The 17,971-nt window shown below is 41.4% G+C and overlaps 1 protein-coding gene across 1 annotated transcript in view; it reads left to right on the forward strand.

Annotated features, from left to right (window-relative positions):
• The window catches only part of LOC124718801 (proliferation-associated protein 2G4), a 63,001-nt gene that overhangs the window by 35,795 nt on the left and 9,235 nt on the right, over nt 1-17,971 (forward strand). The window contains exons 6-7 of the mRNA XM_047244413.1: nt 2,958-3,183; nt 15,198-15,325. Of these exons, the coding sequence (XP_047100369.1) occupies nt 2,958-3,183; nt 15,198-15,325 (354 nt within the window). The remainder of the gene's footprint in view (nt 1-2,957; nt 3,184-15,197; nt 15,326-17,971) is intronic.

Here is a 17,971-nt window from a genome sequence, read left to right on the forward strand (position 1 = left end):
TGGACACCTGAAAGCATTTGCAATGTCACTTTTGCTGTAGCCATTCTCCCTGAACATGTGCCTCAAGTGCTAAACGGCTTAGGTGGTCGTTGTCAGAAATAACTTTGGCTCTGTGTATTAACATGTTAAGGACTGCTTTCTTGTGTACAAGGTTGTGAAAACTACCAGTGTTCAAATATTGATCAATGTACACTGAATGACCAAGCCGGCCTCCTGCCTTCCGCTCAACTAAAACATCTGAGAACGGTAGCTTGCCATCCTTCTCCATTTAAATGGTAAATTTAGTTTTGGAGTGGACACCATTCACGTGATCCACAAACTGCTGCAGTGTATTTTCATCGTGAGGCTGTATCAGGAAGGTGTCATTGACATACCGAAGGAAGCAAAACAGATGCAACACCACAGAGTGCTCCTGAAAGTGCTCCATGATGAAATTTGCGACTGCAGGAGGCAGTGGTGAGCTCATTGCTGTGCCATCTGTCATTTCATATTTTTTGTGGTACAAATAGTAAGTTGTCGTTACAACATGATGGAACGACTTGATGATTCCATGTAAATACTGGTGGGGCCAGAAGATCCAGTGTGCCTTGCGCTGGCACTATCGTAAAAAGTGACACCACGTTCAGACTAACCATTACATCATTTCGACCTATTTCCATTATCTTGAGCATTTCAACAAATGTCTACAAGTTTACAACATGATGTTCACAATGACCTAACCTGGAATTGTCAGGTTGTTCTGCCACGTTCAAGAAGAATCGCTAGAGCAAAAGAGACATTGCAAACTCTTTCAGGGGTCACCGAAGGAGGACACCTTGTGAATCGGTAGAAGCAGCCAAGCCAGCGGCTTTCCTGCCATGGGGTTGGACAACGAGCAGCAAATTACAACGTGTACTGCAGAGACATGGATGGAGACCGGTATTCCTGCCCACCCCCAAGATAAGAGATACGTTGTGCCCTGTTGAAGACAACATAGCTCTTCGTGTCTCTTGCGAGTGTGGCAGCATCTGTGTAGGCCAGACAGTTTGCACAATTGCAGAGCAATGTACTGAGCACAAGAGACATTAAGCAAAGGGAACTCCACAAGTCGGCCATAGCTGAGAATTGCCTTGCAAAAAATACAAAATACTTTTTGAAAACACAAGAGTCTTGGCTTGTGCGTCAACATACTGGATGTTGCTCTGGCCTCTCACACCACCTGACATCACATGGTCCCGTGGTGGGCCGGAGCAGCTATGAGGTGCCCAACTCTCCTTCCGTGCATGTCTCTTTTTAGTCCTCTCTGGTGTCTGTGATCGTAATCGTAGGTATATAAGCAGGTAATAGTACCAGCCTCGGCAGTCAGTAGTAGTGGAGCTAGCCACTGAAAGCTCATAAATTTTATTGGGATTGATGCTGCTTGAAAGAAAGATTTTATTCAGTCATTCAGCTGTGAAAGACTTGAAGGACGCATTCACTATGCTGTTCGTTCATAGTTGCTCACCCTTATTTCTATTTTATTATTCATTATTAAAGCTACTTCATTGCTACTCCTGTTAAACATGTTCGTATTAGCTTTAAAAAATTTGAAAGTGTGTGTGTGTGTGTGTGTGTGTGTGTGTGTGTGTGTGTGTGTGTGTGTGTGTGTGTGTGCGCGCGATTTTCAGTTCTTAATTCAGTAGATAATAAAGTTCCAGTTTCACTGTATTTCATGTTTAAGAGAATTGAAATTAACACTTTATTGATTGAAAGTTCGTTTTGTACAAGAACTCAATTGTAGTAAGTAGTGTTGTCGACATGAGAAACTTTCTCTGTAAAGTATGTAACAAATTCAGTGTGAGATGCATCATATGGTGGACTGAGAATGTAGGGGGGACATGTGAGGCTCGTTATATGCTGCACGAATATAACCATCTGTCCATACTAAGAAAAGAAATTAATCTTTCAAGTAATTCTGTATTACAAATATAGAGTTATATGGTGTAATGCAGTCTGTTTCAGTTCTTTCTGTCTTTCCTTTCTTAATTTTGTGACTAGGTTTTGAATGAAGTATCATACAAAAACAACTGTATTGAAATGATAGGTTTGTCGTGTTTGTGTTAATTTTGCTGCTCTCTTCATATTTGGTTGATAATGGAATTATACCTACAACAAGTAGTACAGGAAGGTAAGCTACAAGTAGTACAGGAAGGTAATGGTGCTGATCTGAAATTAAACTGTGTATCGATTGTACCACAGAAAAATTAGGTGATATTGATAACCTGTCCTCCACTTCAAAAACTTTTTTCTCCGTATGTATTGTTCGAATAAATAGCAAGAGAATCAGTCAGTTATGGCAAAACTGTTTCATTTCCAAACTGGACAATTACACTTCTTGTGTTGCTGAAATCGGCCCCTATTTTTAATAATACATTCTTGGTTTCTCATTAAATGTCACCACTGTCACAGGTACCAGATACAATTGTAGTTGTTCAGCTGTTGCCAACTTTCTGTAACGTTTGCAGTCCAGTTATTAGACTCACCTTTCAGATTTGTGTATCCCAGACATGAGCACTTAACAATGCCATTACTGGTTTTGATTGACAAGCCGGGTCTCCCTAGAGTTAGGTGGTGGGGGAGTGGGTTGAGAAAGATTGTTAATGGAAGTGGGTTGCAGGTGAGTAACTAGAATTCTGACTATTAAGTGTGGCAGTGATAACATCCTCTTTAATGGAAAACAGAGTCTGTTATCAGTAGTAGTAGTTTTTTCAGAAAACACTACTTTTAGAGATAGATTGCCTTTCATTGCTGTGCTTAGTATGTCTTACAAAATCAATAGTGAGAACGGTTATATGACAAATTTTCTGGTATTTTGACACTGTTTCTTAAATTTTAATGGGTGGAATTTGTACAAAAATATGGCTGCAGTGACGATATGATAAAATATCGAAATGTGTGTTTGTGTTTGATACATTGATTGTATTCTTATTTTTGTGTAGGGCAAGGAGACAGCTACTAGAGTTACCATATACAAGAAGACAGACGAGACATACCAGTTGAAGCTGAAGACTTCAAGAACATTCTTTAGCGAAGTTAGTCACAAGTATGGAACGATGCCATTCAATCTCCGTGGCTTTGAAGATGACAAAAAAGCAAAATTAGGTGTAATGGAATGTGTGAATCACAAACTCATTGAACCTTTCCAGGTGCTTTATGAAAAGTCGGGTAAGTTATAAAAGGGGCAGGAAAATTGAAGCACATAATTCACGTAATTATATTACAGACCTGATTTTTCCATGTAGTGAGGGGAAGACAGTGTGGTATTAAATGTTAACCCCAAGAGAAGTGTGTGCATTAAATGAAACTCTACTGGTGGAAATAAATTCTGGAAGAAAATTACATAAAAGGAAATGGCAATTTTAAAGTGTTATAATAGATAGTATATTTTAGAGAAGAAACAAAAAGGGAAAATCATGGGCCTGGAGACGATTTGTGGGGAAAGAAAATATCTGAACAAGTTGGTTCAGTAATTTGACAGGTGACTCATATTTGAGAGCTGTGCACTTCAAACTCCCATCTGGCCATCCGCTTTTAGGCTTTCTGTGTTGTTTCCCTTAATTACCTGCTATGTATATTTGGATGGTTCCTTTTGAAAGACCATCACCAATTTTCTGCATATGCTTGTTCCTTTGAATGACAAATACCCATTTTCTGCTTGTGCTGTCTGTAGTGACCTTGTCATCAACAGTTGAAACCTGAAATTCTCCTTCCTTCCAACAAGCATAACAGATTCTTTGACAGTAGGTTGTGTGTGTTCTGCTGAACTGGTGGTATTCCGAGCATTAGTGAAAAGCTAAAACTGCTGGACGAGGATCTTAACTTGGATACCTGGGTTCAGGAGACAATGTGTTACTTCTTTTTTGTGTCCTCAGAACATACCCCCACAGTTACTTATGCAAAAAAGTCTCAATCATAAAATGTCATTATTTAAAATAACTGTTTGCAGCATACAGTAGGCATCTTCAGACTGATTGCACTGTAAAGATTATAAAAAAGCACGTAGTCATTAGATCAGTCAATCTTACATAAAATATACAAAGATTAAACTAAAAAGGCATGTTGTTTTACCCTTTTGCTGGAGCTGGTGATGTGCAGAGTAGCTGCGTGTTGTCAAAGTAACTGCTGCTAGTGGCTGTACATGTTTGATAGTGTGCCAATTTGCTGCATCACACCAGCTGCAGCCAGTGGAATCTTACTATATGTAAAAATATTTATGATGTGCAAATGAAGTACATTGGAAAACTAACTGTAGAAATATAAGTATATCTTTATAAAACTTATACTGTTCAAATAAATAGTTCTGGTCATTAATAAAATTGGTTAACTTTTAATAAACTTCATATACAAGAGCACCAATATGAAATGTCATGCGAATGTTGAATGCCAGCTGGTGGTTCTTGCCGATAGCGATATATTGGCGGCTGCTTGTCAGAGAGCTTGGTGCAGCATGCTGTTGCCTGTGTGTTGTTGTATGCTGCCTATTGGCATCCAGAGACGATGGTATATTGTGCTGTTTACATGGAGACATTGTCCAGGTTTCCATTACCTTGGTAGAATTGCCGTTTTGCTTGAAATTTTCGGCATTGTGCATAGAGAATATAATGATTCATGAAAGATTGGGAGAATTGGATGACATTTACAACAATCATGTGCGAGTATCAGTGTAGCATGAGGGGAAATTTTTTTTTGGATAGTTAATTAAAATTTGTAGTAAGAGCTGTGTAGTTGTCAGTCGCAAAATACAGTGATGTTTCAAAAAGGTTTTTTTTTCTGTAATATACAGTGTCAGTATCTAATTTGCACTATTGAGCTTGAAAATCAAGAATCCATAGATTTTCTTAACTATCTCCAATAATGGTACACATTTTTTGTCACCTTTAGAAGCCAAACTATGACAGACGCAATCATTAATGCAAAATATTGCCAGCAGCCGAAATACGAAAAAGCTTTTTTCTATCTGTGCTTAACAGAATGCTAAAATTACCACTTACACTTGATCAATAACATAAATGAGATGAATTTTTGAAGCAAGTTGTTTATGCTAATAACTGTGATCCAAAATCATACATTCCCTATTTCAGAAAGTAAAACAAAAAAACCAGAGATTCCCATAAAGACAGTCTAAATCGCTATAGCTCTGAAGTTTCCAGTAGAATTAACTTTTCAAGAATACCAACTTTATACCTGCAAATACCCTTTTAAATAAATTAAGACACTGTATTGGAAATGCCAATGAACACCTTCCTCACTCAGGTGTATGTAAACTGATGGGTGGTAACTGTGAAAAAAATATTCATTGGATGGGCTGGTTGTAATTTTAAAACACATTTTAAGGAACATATCTCCAGTATTTCACAAAATAAAGCAATGTTCTGACAACACCTTTTTTATAAGGAACACACAGTAGGTGACATCTCTGACTGCCTTAAAATATTACACACAAGCTTAAATGAGTTACTTTTGAACATACTTGAGGAGCTTGAAACTTTTATTCACAAGAAGAATAACTCTTAAATTATTTTAAACAAACAGTTACTTTCCATCCCCAGAGGGTCCACAACTTTCATGTGTATATGTGCATGGCCAGCACAGGACCCTTCCCTTTCCATATCCTTCCCCCCTTTCCCTCCCCTCCCCTTCCTCTTCTCTTCGGTAGTGTTTTGTGCCTATGTCCGGAGACAGACGCTTGTGACTGTAAGACATAGTTTCTCTTCTTTCATCTACTGGAAAGTCTCTGTCCTTACTTTATCCTTCTCTTTTCCTTGGTTCTTCTCTTTACCTTCTTCTCCACTGCGGTGTTTGAGAATTTTTCTCTTCTTTCCTTTCCTTTTCTTTGTGCCTCCTTTTCTCTTTCATCTGAAGGCCAACCCATGCGTAGCCAGTGACAGGGTAACGCGTAATTCCCAGCCCCGGTTAGACAAGTAGGACACGTACATACCCCTGGTAAAGGCTGGGCCCAGGGAGGTGTGATTACCCAAGCTGCTACCTTCTCAATGTACCAATTGGTCCCTCCGTCCGTTTTTTGGGAGGTGTGGACAATCACCTAAGGCGGGAGTGCCCTCAGTGAGGGCCCCAATAGGAAGGAGCGCTCCATCAGAGAAGTCGGTAATCATGGTGGATACATTCGCAATGCTTTCTTTTAATTCTAAAACTTCTGCCCACAGGAGAAATCTAGATGAGTCTCAGCCTCGGACAATTCTTCCATCAGTGCCAAAGTTCCTAGTTGTTTCTCGGTCTGACGAAGGTAGACTTCTCCCCAGTCAACCCTTTCATTATTCAGAAAGGCGTCGACACAATTGCAGGTTATGTAAAGTCTTGTTCCCAGGTACGAAATGGCACCTTGTTGTTAGAAATACAGTGCCCTGCAGGCACATAAATTGCTTTGAAGTAAACAGCTACACACTTTCCCTGTCCAGGTGAAAGTGCACCGCACTTTAAATTCATTGTGCGGGGTGGTTTATACAAGATAAGTTGACGGATTAGCCAATGAGGACATTCAACATTACCTGCCTGATCAGAGCGTAACGACCATACATAAAGTTATGAAAAGGAATTGGTACCGACCCACACTCTCTTCTTGATGTTTGATAGAGTTCACCTTCCATTGAACATTAGGGTGGGATATGAGAATTTCAGTTCACCCTTACATCCTCAATCCTATGCATTGCTATCGGTGTCAGCAGTTTGGTCATACCAGCTAGTTGTGTTTCAATACGGCCATATGATTTACAGGGATGCCCATGAGGGTGATTGTCCACCTCCATCCCCTTGTTGTATCAGCTGTATGGACGGCCACGCTGCTTCCTCTAGGGATTGCCCTATTTTTAAAGATAAACAAATTATTCAGGAAATCCGAGTGAAGGAAAAGGTGTCTATTTGCTGCTCGTAAGTTATTCGCCAGTAGAAAGCCCACTGTGCTCCCAGCGGGTAAATATAGCACTGTCCCAGCTCTCCTCGACCTACTAAGGAGGTAGCCACGCAGATTTGCGATCTCACCTTCAGCACTACTGTCGGCAGAGCGGACATCCCAAAGGTCGCCCGTTCAACCTCCCCACTATCACTCACTCACTCTATTCTCAACCTTCATTGGCTCCTGCTAAATCACGGACCCCAAAATTGGAAGCCCGGACTTCCAAAAAAGAGCCTACTTTTGAAGATTTTTTTACGGACCTGGACCTCACAACCATCGACTCCTCCATCTTGATGTCCTGCTTCCAAGAAGACTCATAAGAAACGAAGTTTCTCTCCTCCTCCGTCACGGCATATCTCTCCTACAGCACTACCCTGTGGTAGCCATCCTCAGCTGTCTTCCATTGTTGCCGAGACACACTGCGGGTGGCCGATCACTGGTGGCAGGAGCTGCCCCCGAACAATCTATGAATCAGGATCTTCTGCCTTTGGCTGAACGCTGTTCCACACCATCTGCTGTCAGCTCTCGGTGGTCGTTGAGTTGACTGCAACCTTATGTGAATTATCCATTGGAATATCTGTGGAATTCACTCCAATTAGGATGAATTGTCGATCCTAGTACAATCCTACTCCCCAGTCTTCTGTCATCAGGAAACAAAGCTATGTCCCCATGATTGCTTTGTCTTACCTCATTTCCAGTCAGTTTGGTTTGGTCTCCCCTCTGTTGATGGCGCTCTGGCACACGGGGACGACTCTTCTCCATCATACTATCCATTATCACCCAATCCCCTCAAACAGTTCCTTCCAAGCTGTCGCTGTACGTCTTTCCCTTTCTGGATACACCTTATCTCTTTATACCATATATATTCCGTCATCCACATCAATGGCAAGAGCCAATCTCTTTCATCTCCTTGGTTAGCTTCCACCCTCCTATTTGCCGGTTGGGGATTTCCAATGCCCACCACCCGCTTTGGGGATCTCAATGTCCTTGTCTGAGAGGCTCCCATTGATTGACCTCTTCTACCAACAGAGCTTGTTTGCCTCAACAATGGGGAACCTCGGCACTTAGAATGGTTTGCTTTTGCTGATACACTCAATTGACCATTTTCAATGTCTCCTTTGATTACAGCCATAACTGCCATCTATGTGCCCACAACGCTGGCAGCAGATGGACACTTTTCTCTTCTCTAACAACAAATGATGCCTGTCAGTTGCCTGGCATTGACAATCAGGTCACTCATGTTACGGAAGTTGTTCGTACAGCTGTGGAACGTTCAATACAGTGTACCTCCCCTTTGCCCCAGCGCCCCCCAGTTCCTTGGTGGAATGAGGCGTCCCGTGACGCGATATGTGAATGAGAGATGTGCTCTTTGTGTTTTCTGCCATTATCCTAAGTTGGCCAACTGTATCCCTGTATCCGCTGTAAGCAGTTAAGTGCACTATGCCGTTGCATCGTCTGTGATAGCAAGAAGGCAAGCTGGGACTTCTTTACCAGCTCCTGTAACACCTTCTCCCTTATCTGTAGTTTGGAGTCGAATTTGATGGTTATCTGGCACATCTCGTTTCTCCCCGATCTTTGGGCTAACTGCCGCCAAGATACCTTAGTGGACCTAGTTGCAATTTCTAACTCATTGGGTCAACACTTTGCTGAGATTTTGAGCTCTTCAAATTACCCACCAGCCTTTCTCCCAAAGAAACGAGCAGCGGAAGTGCAACCTCTTGCTTTCTCCTCTCAAAAACCGCGAAAGCTATAATACTGTTTTTTCTATGCAGTAACTCCAACACTCACACTCTTCCTCTCACTCTTCTGCCACGGGACCAAATGGCATCCACATCCAAATGTTCATACATTTATCATACTGTAGTTTGCATTACCTCATTCGCCTTTATAATCAAATTTGAACTGACAGTACCTTTGCAGAAGATAGTGAGAAGGTATCATCATTCTTGTTCCCAAACATGGAAAGGACAAACATCTCTCCTCTAGCTATTGCCCCATATCTCTCACGAGTAGTGTATGTAAGGTTTTGGAGACTATGGTAAATTTCCATTTAGGCTGGTGACTGGAGTCCTGAAACCTTTTAACGCCTGCCCAATGTAGTTTCCGAAAGAATGGTTCCACAGATGACCCTCTTGTTGCTCTCTCCACTTACATCATGAACAATTTTCTCAGGAGACGACAAATGGTAGCTAATTTTTTTATCTGGAGAGTACATACGATACCTGTTGGAGATCAGGCGTCCTCTGCACACTGTTCTCTTGGGACTTTCGAGGTCGGCTACCTCTTTTCATCCATGAATTTATGACTGACTGGACATTTAAGGTGCGTATGAACACTACTCTCTCCCGCACTTTCTCCCAAGAAAATGGGGTGCCTCAGAGCTTCGCGCTAAGTGTTGTACTATTTGCCATCACTATAAATACAATTACAGATTGTCTCCTTCCCGATGTCTAGGGCTCCCTCTTTGTCGACGATTTTACAATCTACTACAGCTCTCAACAGACCAGCCTTCATGAACGACGTCTTCAAGGATGCCTCGATCGCCTCCACTCCTGGAGGATCGAAACCGGCTTCTGATTTTCTCCCAGTAAGACCGTCTGTAAATTTTTGGCGTCGTATGGAATTTAGTTTGCTTTCCTTACATCTAGGCCCTGTCGACTTTCCGTTCGCGGACATCGCAAAATTCTTAGAACTTGTGTTGTACAGAAAACCGTGCGGTCTTCCCATGTTCCATATTTTTTCGGCTCCCTTAGTACACTCGAAATTGGACTATGGAAGTGTAGTTTACTCCTCTGCACAGCCGTGTATTCTTTGGTGCCTAGACTCTGTCCACCACCATTGATTGCATTTTGGATCTGGAGCTTTTTACACCAGCCCTGTGGAGAGCCGTTAGGCTGAGACTGCTGAACCTCCGCTGTCCAATTGGTGAGCTGTCCTCCTGAGTCGTTAACGCTGGTCATTGGTCTTCCATGCCTGCTCATCTGACCCATGCCCTTTTTTTCAACACCACCTTGGATTTAGGGTATGCAGGCTGCCTTTCCTCTCGACTACCACCGGGAGTCCACTTCCGTCAACTGTTACATTCCCTTTCCTTCCAATTTCTTAAAACTTTCTTGCCAAATGGGAGGACGGAGCCACCGTGGCTTCACCCCCGGACCTGGACCTGTCTTCTCCGTGATGTTCACCAGGTTTCCAAGGATAGCCCCCCCCCCCCCCCCCCCAAGCGCCCCCCCCCCCCCCCCCCCCCCCCACCTCTCAGAGTTTGTCAGGCATTTGCTGCTCTATGTGCCTAAATGGAGGATGCCACATTTATTTGCACTGACGGCTCAAAGACCACCTTTTGTGTTGGGAGTGCCTGTATTGTTGGCGACACACCTATTACATTTTGGCTTCCTGACCAGTGTTTGGTTTTTACTGCGGAGCTTTATGCTGCTGTCTGGGCTGTTCAATACATCTGTCACCATATGTGAGTACAGTATATTATATGCTCAGAGTCGTTAAGCTCTCTTCTAAACCTCAAAACTCTTTATCCTGTCCACCTTCTGGCACCACCGGATTCGGACTGCCTCCACATGCTCCATTTGAGGGCATTTCTGTGGATGCCAGGGCATGTTGGTATCCACGGAAATGAGGCAACCGATATAGCGACAATGGCTGCAGTCTCACCACCTCAGCCCGCTGTTTTCATGGTTCCCTTTGCCTATCTACAGAGCATTTTATGCCGTTGCGTAGCTCTTTTATAGCACACACATTGGTCTGCACTTCCCAATAATAAATTATGGGACGTAAAATCTCATCCCTTTGCTTGGACCTCTTTGTCGCGGCCTGCTTGTCGGGAGGAGGTAATTTTAACAAGACTCCAGATTGGGCGCTGTCTTTTTAGCCATTGATATGTTTTAAGTTGTGATCCTCCCCCGCTTTGTCACCACTGCTCTCAACCGTGGACGTTGAGACACTTTTTACTTCAGTGCCTTATTTTAATCCGCTACATACCTGTTTACGTCTTCCCTTTTGGCAGGTGACATGCGCTCAGCCGATGGCGTCCTTGAGTTTGTGCCAGAGACATGACATCAGTCATTTGAAGCTCTTTTCGGAGAAAACAACCCCCCTTCAATAGTTGTTTTCTAAGATTCTTCCATTTTTAGTTTCCTTCCTTATTGAGTTTTGCTCCCATTGCTGCTGATTCAAATTCTGGTTTTTTACATTTCACTAAGCCACATAATGGGTGCTTACGACCATAGCAGTTTTGTGCCCTAAAACCATTATAAATAAAAAAAAGTTAATATTCACAAAATCTTTTTTTTTTAATAATGTGAGGAGGATAGTTGTTTCTTTGTTTCCTCATGTAGTTAACTTATATAACAAATTTTTAAAAATATTTCACTGAACCTGTTAGATTCCACATTTCATTTTCTACCTGTTGACTCCAACACTTCTTTATATTTTATTTCCTAAATCTTTTACAAATGCTGACACTACATGTAACAAAACAAACAACTTTTAAAAATGCCATTGTATTTCTTTTACAACTGACATAGCCAAATTGCTCTTATAAATTTAACTTTTTTTATCTGATTTTCTCACACATTGCAAATGTCATCTGATTCTCCCAGTCTTTTACAAATAGTGGTATTCTCTACACACAACGTTGAAAATTCCTAGCAAAATGCCAATTCAATCAAAGTAATGGAAATCTGGACACCATCTCCATGCAAACAGCATAATCTACAAACATTTTTCAGTGCCAATAGACAATATACAATGTCACACAGGCAACAGCATGTTGCAGCATGGTCTCTGACAAGCAGCGCCCAACACATCGCCATTTCCATGGAAATGGCATTGGCTTGGGGTACTGTCCAGCACCACCAGCTGACATTCGATGTTCGCACAACCTTTTGTATTGGTGCACTTGAATTTAAAGTTTATTTAAAGTTAAATAAGTTTACTAATTACCTGTGCTATTGAAACACTTGAACTTTTATAATGATATGCATATACTGTACTGTTAGTTTTATATAAGAACGTAGGCATCCGCGGCCGGGGTCATAGTGATTAAAATTCTTCTGGGTATTATGTCGCAGCATTGCTAAAAACTAACAACAATAATAAACTAAAACCAACATTTCGGCCAAATTGCAACGGCCTTCCTCAGGGCACGACTGATTACGCATGGGGATAAGTGCTTCTATTTATTACACACTATCGATGTCTGATGTCACTGTTGTAAATCTTTTAATTGGCCCTCTAATATGATTGGCTAGTCATGACGTAAGGGGAGATGGAAAGAAAGAGGCTATTCGTGGATGTCCATGTCGTCAAAAATTGGTAGCTGTACACCAATCAGCGATCGGCTTCTGGTTGGCAAGTTTTTCTCCTGGTGTGTGCGGAAGTGGACTGACAGATGCTCTACAGCTGTTTGTGCAGATAACGTCTGTGTCCCGTGTAGCTTCTGTCCCGCGACCGCTCACAGCCCGTTGGACTGGGATGGCCGGCAGCCAGGACACCGGGAGTTTGTAGCCATCTTCTCTGTTGATGTTGTCAGGCTGCTTAATAATTTCGATCGCCTCCCGTATTTTTGCTTCCTCGCATCCACGATTCTTTCGCCAGCACTCGGGCTTTGTGGAACCTGATAGGTTGTCCACAGTCAAGATGGTTTTCCGCTACCGCCGATTTATTATATTGTCGTAATCGTACATAGTTTTCATGTTCTACTACTCGTAACCTGACAGGTCTCCCTGTTTCTCCTATGTAGGCTGCTTCGCACTCACACCGTAGCTCGTAAATACCTGCAGTGTTAAGATTGTTGACTACATCCTTGGTGGAACCTATCATTTCATGGGTCCTGTGACTGCTCTGAAAAATCGGTTTGAAACCTCGTCGGCGGAGGATGTTGCCTAGCTGTTCACTGACACCTTTTACATATGGTAAGTGTACCAGTGGAAGCTTCTCTTCTGTGCCTTCTTCTCGTGTTCTGCTCCCTTTGGTTTTAGCTGCCTTTCTTATGATGTTATCATAGGTGTTGGCATGAAACGTGTTTTGTAGCTCCTTTAATTCTTCTTTGATGTTATTTTCATCTCTTATCCGGTAGGCTCGGGCAGTTAACGTATGCAGAACAGAATACTTTTGAGCTGGGTGGTGGTGGCTATCCGCCAAGGATGTAGTCAACAATCTTAACACTGCAGGTATTTACGAACTACAGTGTGTGTGGAACTGCCTACATAGGAGAAACAGGGAGACCTGTCAGCTTACGAGTAGCAGAACATGAACTCTATGTACGTTTACAACATAATAATAAATCGGCGATAGTGGAACACCACCGTGACAGCGGACAACCTATCAGGTTCCAGGAAGCCAGAGTGCTGGCGAAAGAATCGTGGATGCAAGAACACAAAATATGGGAGGCGATCGAAATTATTAAGCAGCTTGACAACATCAACAGAGAAGATGGCTACAAACTCCCGGTGTCTTGGCTGCCGGCCATCCCAGTCCAACAGGCTGCGAGCGGTTGCGGAGCAGAAGCTATACGGGACACGGACGTATCTGCACAAACAGCTGTAGAGCAACTGTCCGTCCACTTCCGCACACACCAGGAGAAAAACTTGCCAACCAGAAGCCGAACACTGATTGGCGTACAGCTACCAATTGTTGACGACATGGACATCCACGAATAGCCTCTTTCTTTCCATCTCCCCTTACGTCATGACTAGCCAATCATATTAGAGGGCCAATTAAAAGTTATAAAACAGTGATGTCAGACATCGATAGTCTGTAATAAATAGAAGCACCTATCCCCATGCATAACCAGTCGTGCCCTGAGGAAGGCCGTTGCAATTTGGCCGAAACGTTGGTTTTAGTTTATTATTGTTGTTAGTTTTTTTAGCAATGATACGACATAATACCCAGAAGAATTTTAATCACTATTAGTTTTTATACCTCTGCATGTCATAAATATTTTTATGTAGAAAAAGATCCCTTTGCCTGCAGCTGATGCAGTGAAGTAAACTGGCACCCAATCGAGCACTATTTAACGCTTGACAGTGCAGCCACAAGTGGCAGTTATTGTTTTGGCAGCATGGATCTACTTAGCACATTGTCAGCTCCAGCAAATGGTTAAATTGTCATGTCGTTTTAGCTTATTCTTTTTATATTTTGTGTAAGACTGACTGACCTAATCACCATGCACTTTGTATAATCTTTACAGGGTAATTAATATGAAGATGGCCGAAACCAGTCATTTTAAATAACTGATAATTTGCGATCGTGACTGTTTCTTCATAAGTAATTCTGCCTAGAATGATCACTGATACTCCCAACCATATTGGTTGAAATCGTACTTCATAGTTCCAACTTAGGTACACAATTTTTCCACATGTGGTCAAACACAACTAAAGAGTGGAAGTATCATACTGGGTTGAATTGTGATTCTAATGAATTTAAATCTGAAGTTCTGAAAAGGTAAAGATTTCATCCACCTTGAAGGATGGTTTCAAAATCTGTACCTTATTATGCTCGATCCTCCAGGAGACAATATACCTTTCCTTTCTCAGTCACGGGAGCAGACTTGCCCAGTCAGTTGTGGGAGGACCCACATGTTATATTAATTTGAACAATGCTGCACTTCGGCACATTCAAATTTGCCGTGTTTTTTTTTTTTTTTTTTTTTTTTTTTTTTTTTTTTTTTTTTTTTTTTCCCCTCTAGCCATGAATATGGTCATCTTTATGTATCAATTACTCTTTTCTCACCAAGGTGTTTCCATTTCTGCTACATCACTGGTAGTTTCTGCTACTATTTTGATTGCCACCAATAGTACACAAGTACAGAAAACTCAGTGTTTGGAATTCTTCTTTTATGCATTGTTTTCTCGGACTGCATATACATCATCCTATTATTTAGAGAGGCTCTTTTAGTTCTCGTTGTCGAGTGTTTTTTTACATTCAACGAACAGTCTCTCTCCATGTATGTGAGATTATAAATTTAGGCACGAAGGTAATAACTTACTGAGCAGTAGAAGTGTGAAGTTGTCAAGACACAAAAAAGAACAAGAACTTTGCCAGCTCACACACACACACACACACACACACACACACACACACACACACACACAGTTTGACTGTCTGAATCGGTTAGGTCAGATTAACAGTAGTAGTATTTGCTGTGATCTTGTGTAAGGATTTTTGGAATTTCTTATTTTACTGCCATTCTTTTGTGATAGAAAATGTTTTTTGACACATTGCAATCTAAACTTGTCTTTTCTGTCTCCCCCAGGTGAATTTGTTGCGCACTTCAAGTTCACTGTGTTACTGATGCCTAATGGTCCTCATCGCATAACGGGATTGCCATTCGAACAGGAGCTGTATCAGTCGGAACTTAATGTGGATGACCCAGATTTAAAGGTAAATGAGAAATGTTTGTATTAGGAAGACTAAAAGCTGAAGAAATAAGATTGTCATTTTGTGTGTGTCCATTACTCAAATGAAAACACTCACTGCTGCCAAACAATGGAAACTCCAGGTAGGAGTATCAACAATGTATTAAAAGACAGATTGTTACTTACCGTAAAGGAAGACACACAAAGTTGCACATGGGCACAATTAAGACATTTACATATAGCTTTTGTCCACAGCCTTAATCAGTACACACACACACACACACACACACACACACACACACACACACACACACACACTCTTTCTCTCTCTCTGTCTGTGAAGGCCATGGTGAGATCCCCAGCATATTAACGAAGAATACCAACAGTACTATCAGTTGTTGCCAAATTCATATTAGCACTTTCTGTTGCTCTAATACTAGTATTAGACATCTAATTGTAAGAAGCTGAAAGAGCTTGAGGATTTCAAACTGTGCTCTGCTTCTGTTCGTAAATTTGAAGAGAACATTGCACATAAAATAGAAACCTAAGTTAAACAAAATATTTATTGATTGAACAGTCCATTGGTGTACTGCCAGTGCACTCTGTCAACCTAGCACAGTGTTTCTACAGTCAGTAGATCACTGAAATATTGCACATGCTGGACAGTGAAGCACTAGCATATTCATGGTCTTCCGGATCAACTACTACATTAGGAGAAATTTCAGAAATAACAAAAGTGATTCTTTATTGATATTACAAGGTAAAAGTTCTATCTGCTGAGGGTTGATGCGTACATCAAGAACATGGTGAATTGATGGAAAAATCTGGTGCGTGTGGTGGTGGTCCCAGTCTACAGGAATGTGACAAAACAGCAATCATTGTTTTGGAAAACCAAAATTTGTAAATAAGTTGTTTTCGATAAGCAGCTTACCTTTGTATATATTTAATACAGTTGAATGTTCCACAGGTCAGTATTCATTTTTTTCCCTCTCACACTTTTCACAAATAACATGATGATGATAGCAGCGCATACTAATCTGCCGAACTTTTTTGGATATAGATCAATTCTTTTATGCTCCCATTAGCAGAACCAGCCCTGTTTTGAGACCAGTGCATACCAAGTGGTCCTTTTTGTGCTGTAAGGCATTTAGCCATTGCTGGTACGTAGTAAAGTGCATTCATTTGGCGAGTTCTCTGCTAGTGTGATAGGTTCTTACGACATTTTGATGTGTGCCAAATCTCTATCCTTATCCAGAGTTGATTGAGTTTCATACTGGTTGTTAATGATACTGCTAATTATTTTAGTCTTAATAGTGTAGGTGTGTGAAAGTACTCGTTGTTGTTGTTGTTGTTGTTGTTGTTGTGGTGTTCAGTCCTGAGACTGGTTTGATGCAGCTCTCCATGCTACTCTATCCTGTGAAAGCTGCTTCATCTCCCAGTACTTACTGCAACCTACATCCTTCTGAATCTGCTTAGTGTATTCATCTCTTGGTCTCCCTCTACAATTTTTACCCTCCACGCTGCCCTCCAAAGCTAAATTTGTGATCCCCTGATGCCTCAGAACATGTCCTACCAACCAGTCCCTTCTTCTTGTCAAGTTCTGCTACAAACTCCTCTTCTCCCCAATTCTATTCAATACCTCCTCATTAGTTATGTGATCTACCCATATAATCTTCAGCATTCTTCTGTAGCACCACATTTCGAAAGCTTCTATTCTCTTCTTGTCCAAACTATTTATCGTCCATGTTTCACTTCCATACGTGGCTACACTCCATACAAATACTTTCAGAAACCACTTCCTGACACTTAAATCAATACTCGATGTTAACAAATTTTTCTTCTTCAGAAACGCTTTCCTTGCCATTGCAAGTCTACATTTTATATCCTCTCTACTTCGACCATCATCAGTTACTTTGCTCCCCAAATAGCAAAACTTCTTTACTACTTTAAGTGTCTCATTTCCTAATCTAATTCCCTCAGCATCACCCGACTTAATTCGACTACATTCCATTATCCTCGTTTTGCTTTTGTTGGTGGTCATCTTATATCCTCCTTTCAAGACACTGTCAATTCCGTTCAACTGCTCTTCCAGGTCCTTTGCTGTCTCTGACAGAATTACAATGTCATCGGCAAACATCAAAAGATTTTATTTTTTTGTTCTCCATGGGTTTTAATACCTACTCCGAATTTTTCTTTTGTTTCCTTTACTGCTTGCTCAATATACAGATTGAATAACATCGGGGAGAGACTACAACCCTGTCTCACTCCCTTCCCAACCACTGCTTCCCTTTCATTTCCCTTGACTCTTATAACTGCCATCTGGTTTCTGTACAAATTGTAAATAGCCTTTCGCTCCCTGTATTTTACCCCTACCACCTTCAGAAGTGAGAAAGAGAGTATTCCAGTCAACATTGTGAAAAGCTTTCCCTAAGTCTACAAATGCTAGAAACGTAGGTTTGCTTTTCCTTAATCTTTCTTCTAAGGTGAGTCGAAAGGTCAGTATCGCCTCATGTGTTCCAATATTTCTACGGAATCCAAACTGATCTTCCCTGAGCTCGGCTTCTACCAGTTTTTCCATTCATCTGTAAAGAATTCGCGTTAGTATTTTGCAGCTGTGACTTATTAAACTGATAGTTCGGTAACTTTCACATCTGTCAACACCTGCTTTCTT

This window comes from Schistocerca piceifrons, chromosome 10, assembly GCF_021461385.2.
Source record: "Schistocerca piceifrons isolate TAMUIC-IGC-003096 chromosome 10, iqSchPice1.1, whole genome shotgun sequence".
NCBI lineage: Eukaryota > Metazoa > Arthropoda > Insecta > Orthoptera > Acrididae > Schistocerca > Schistocerca piceifrons.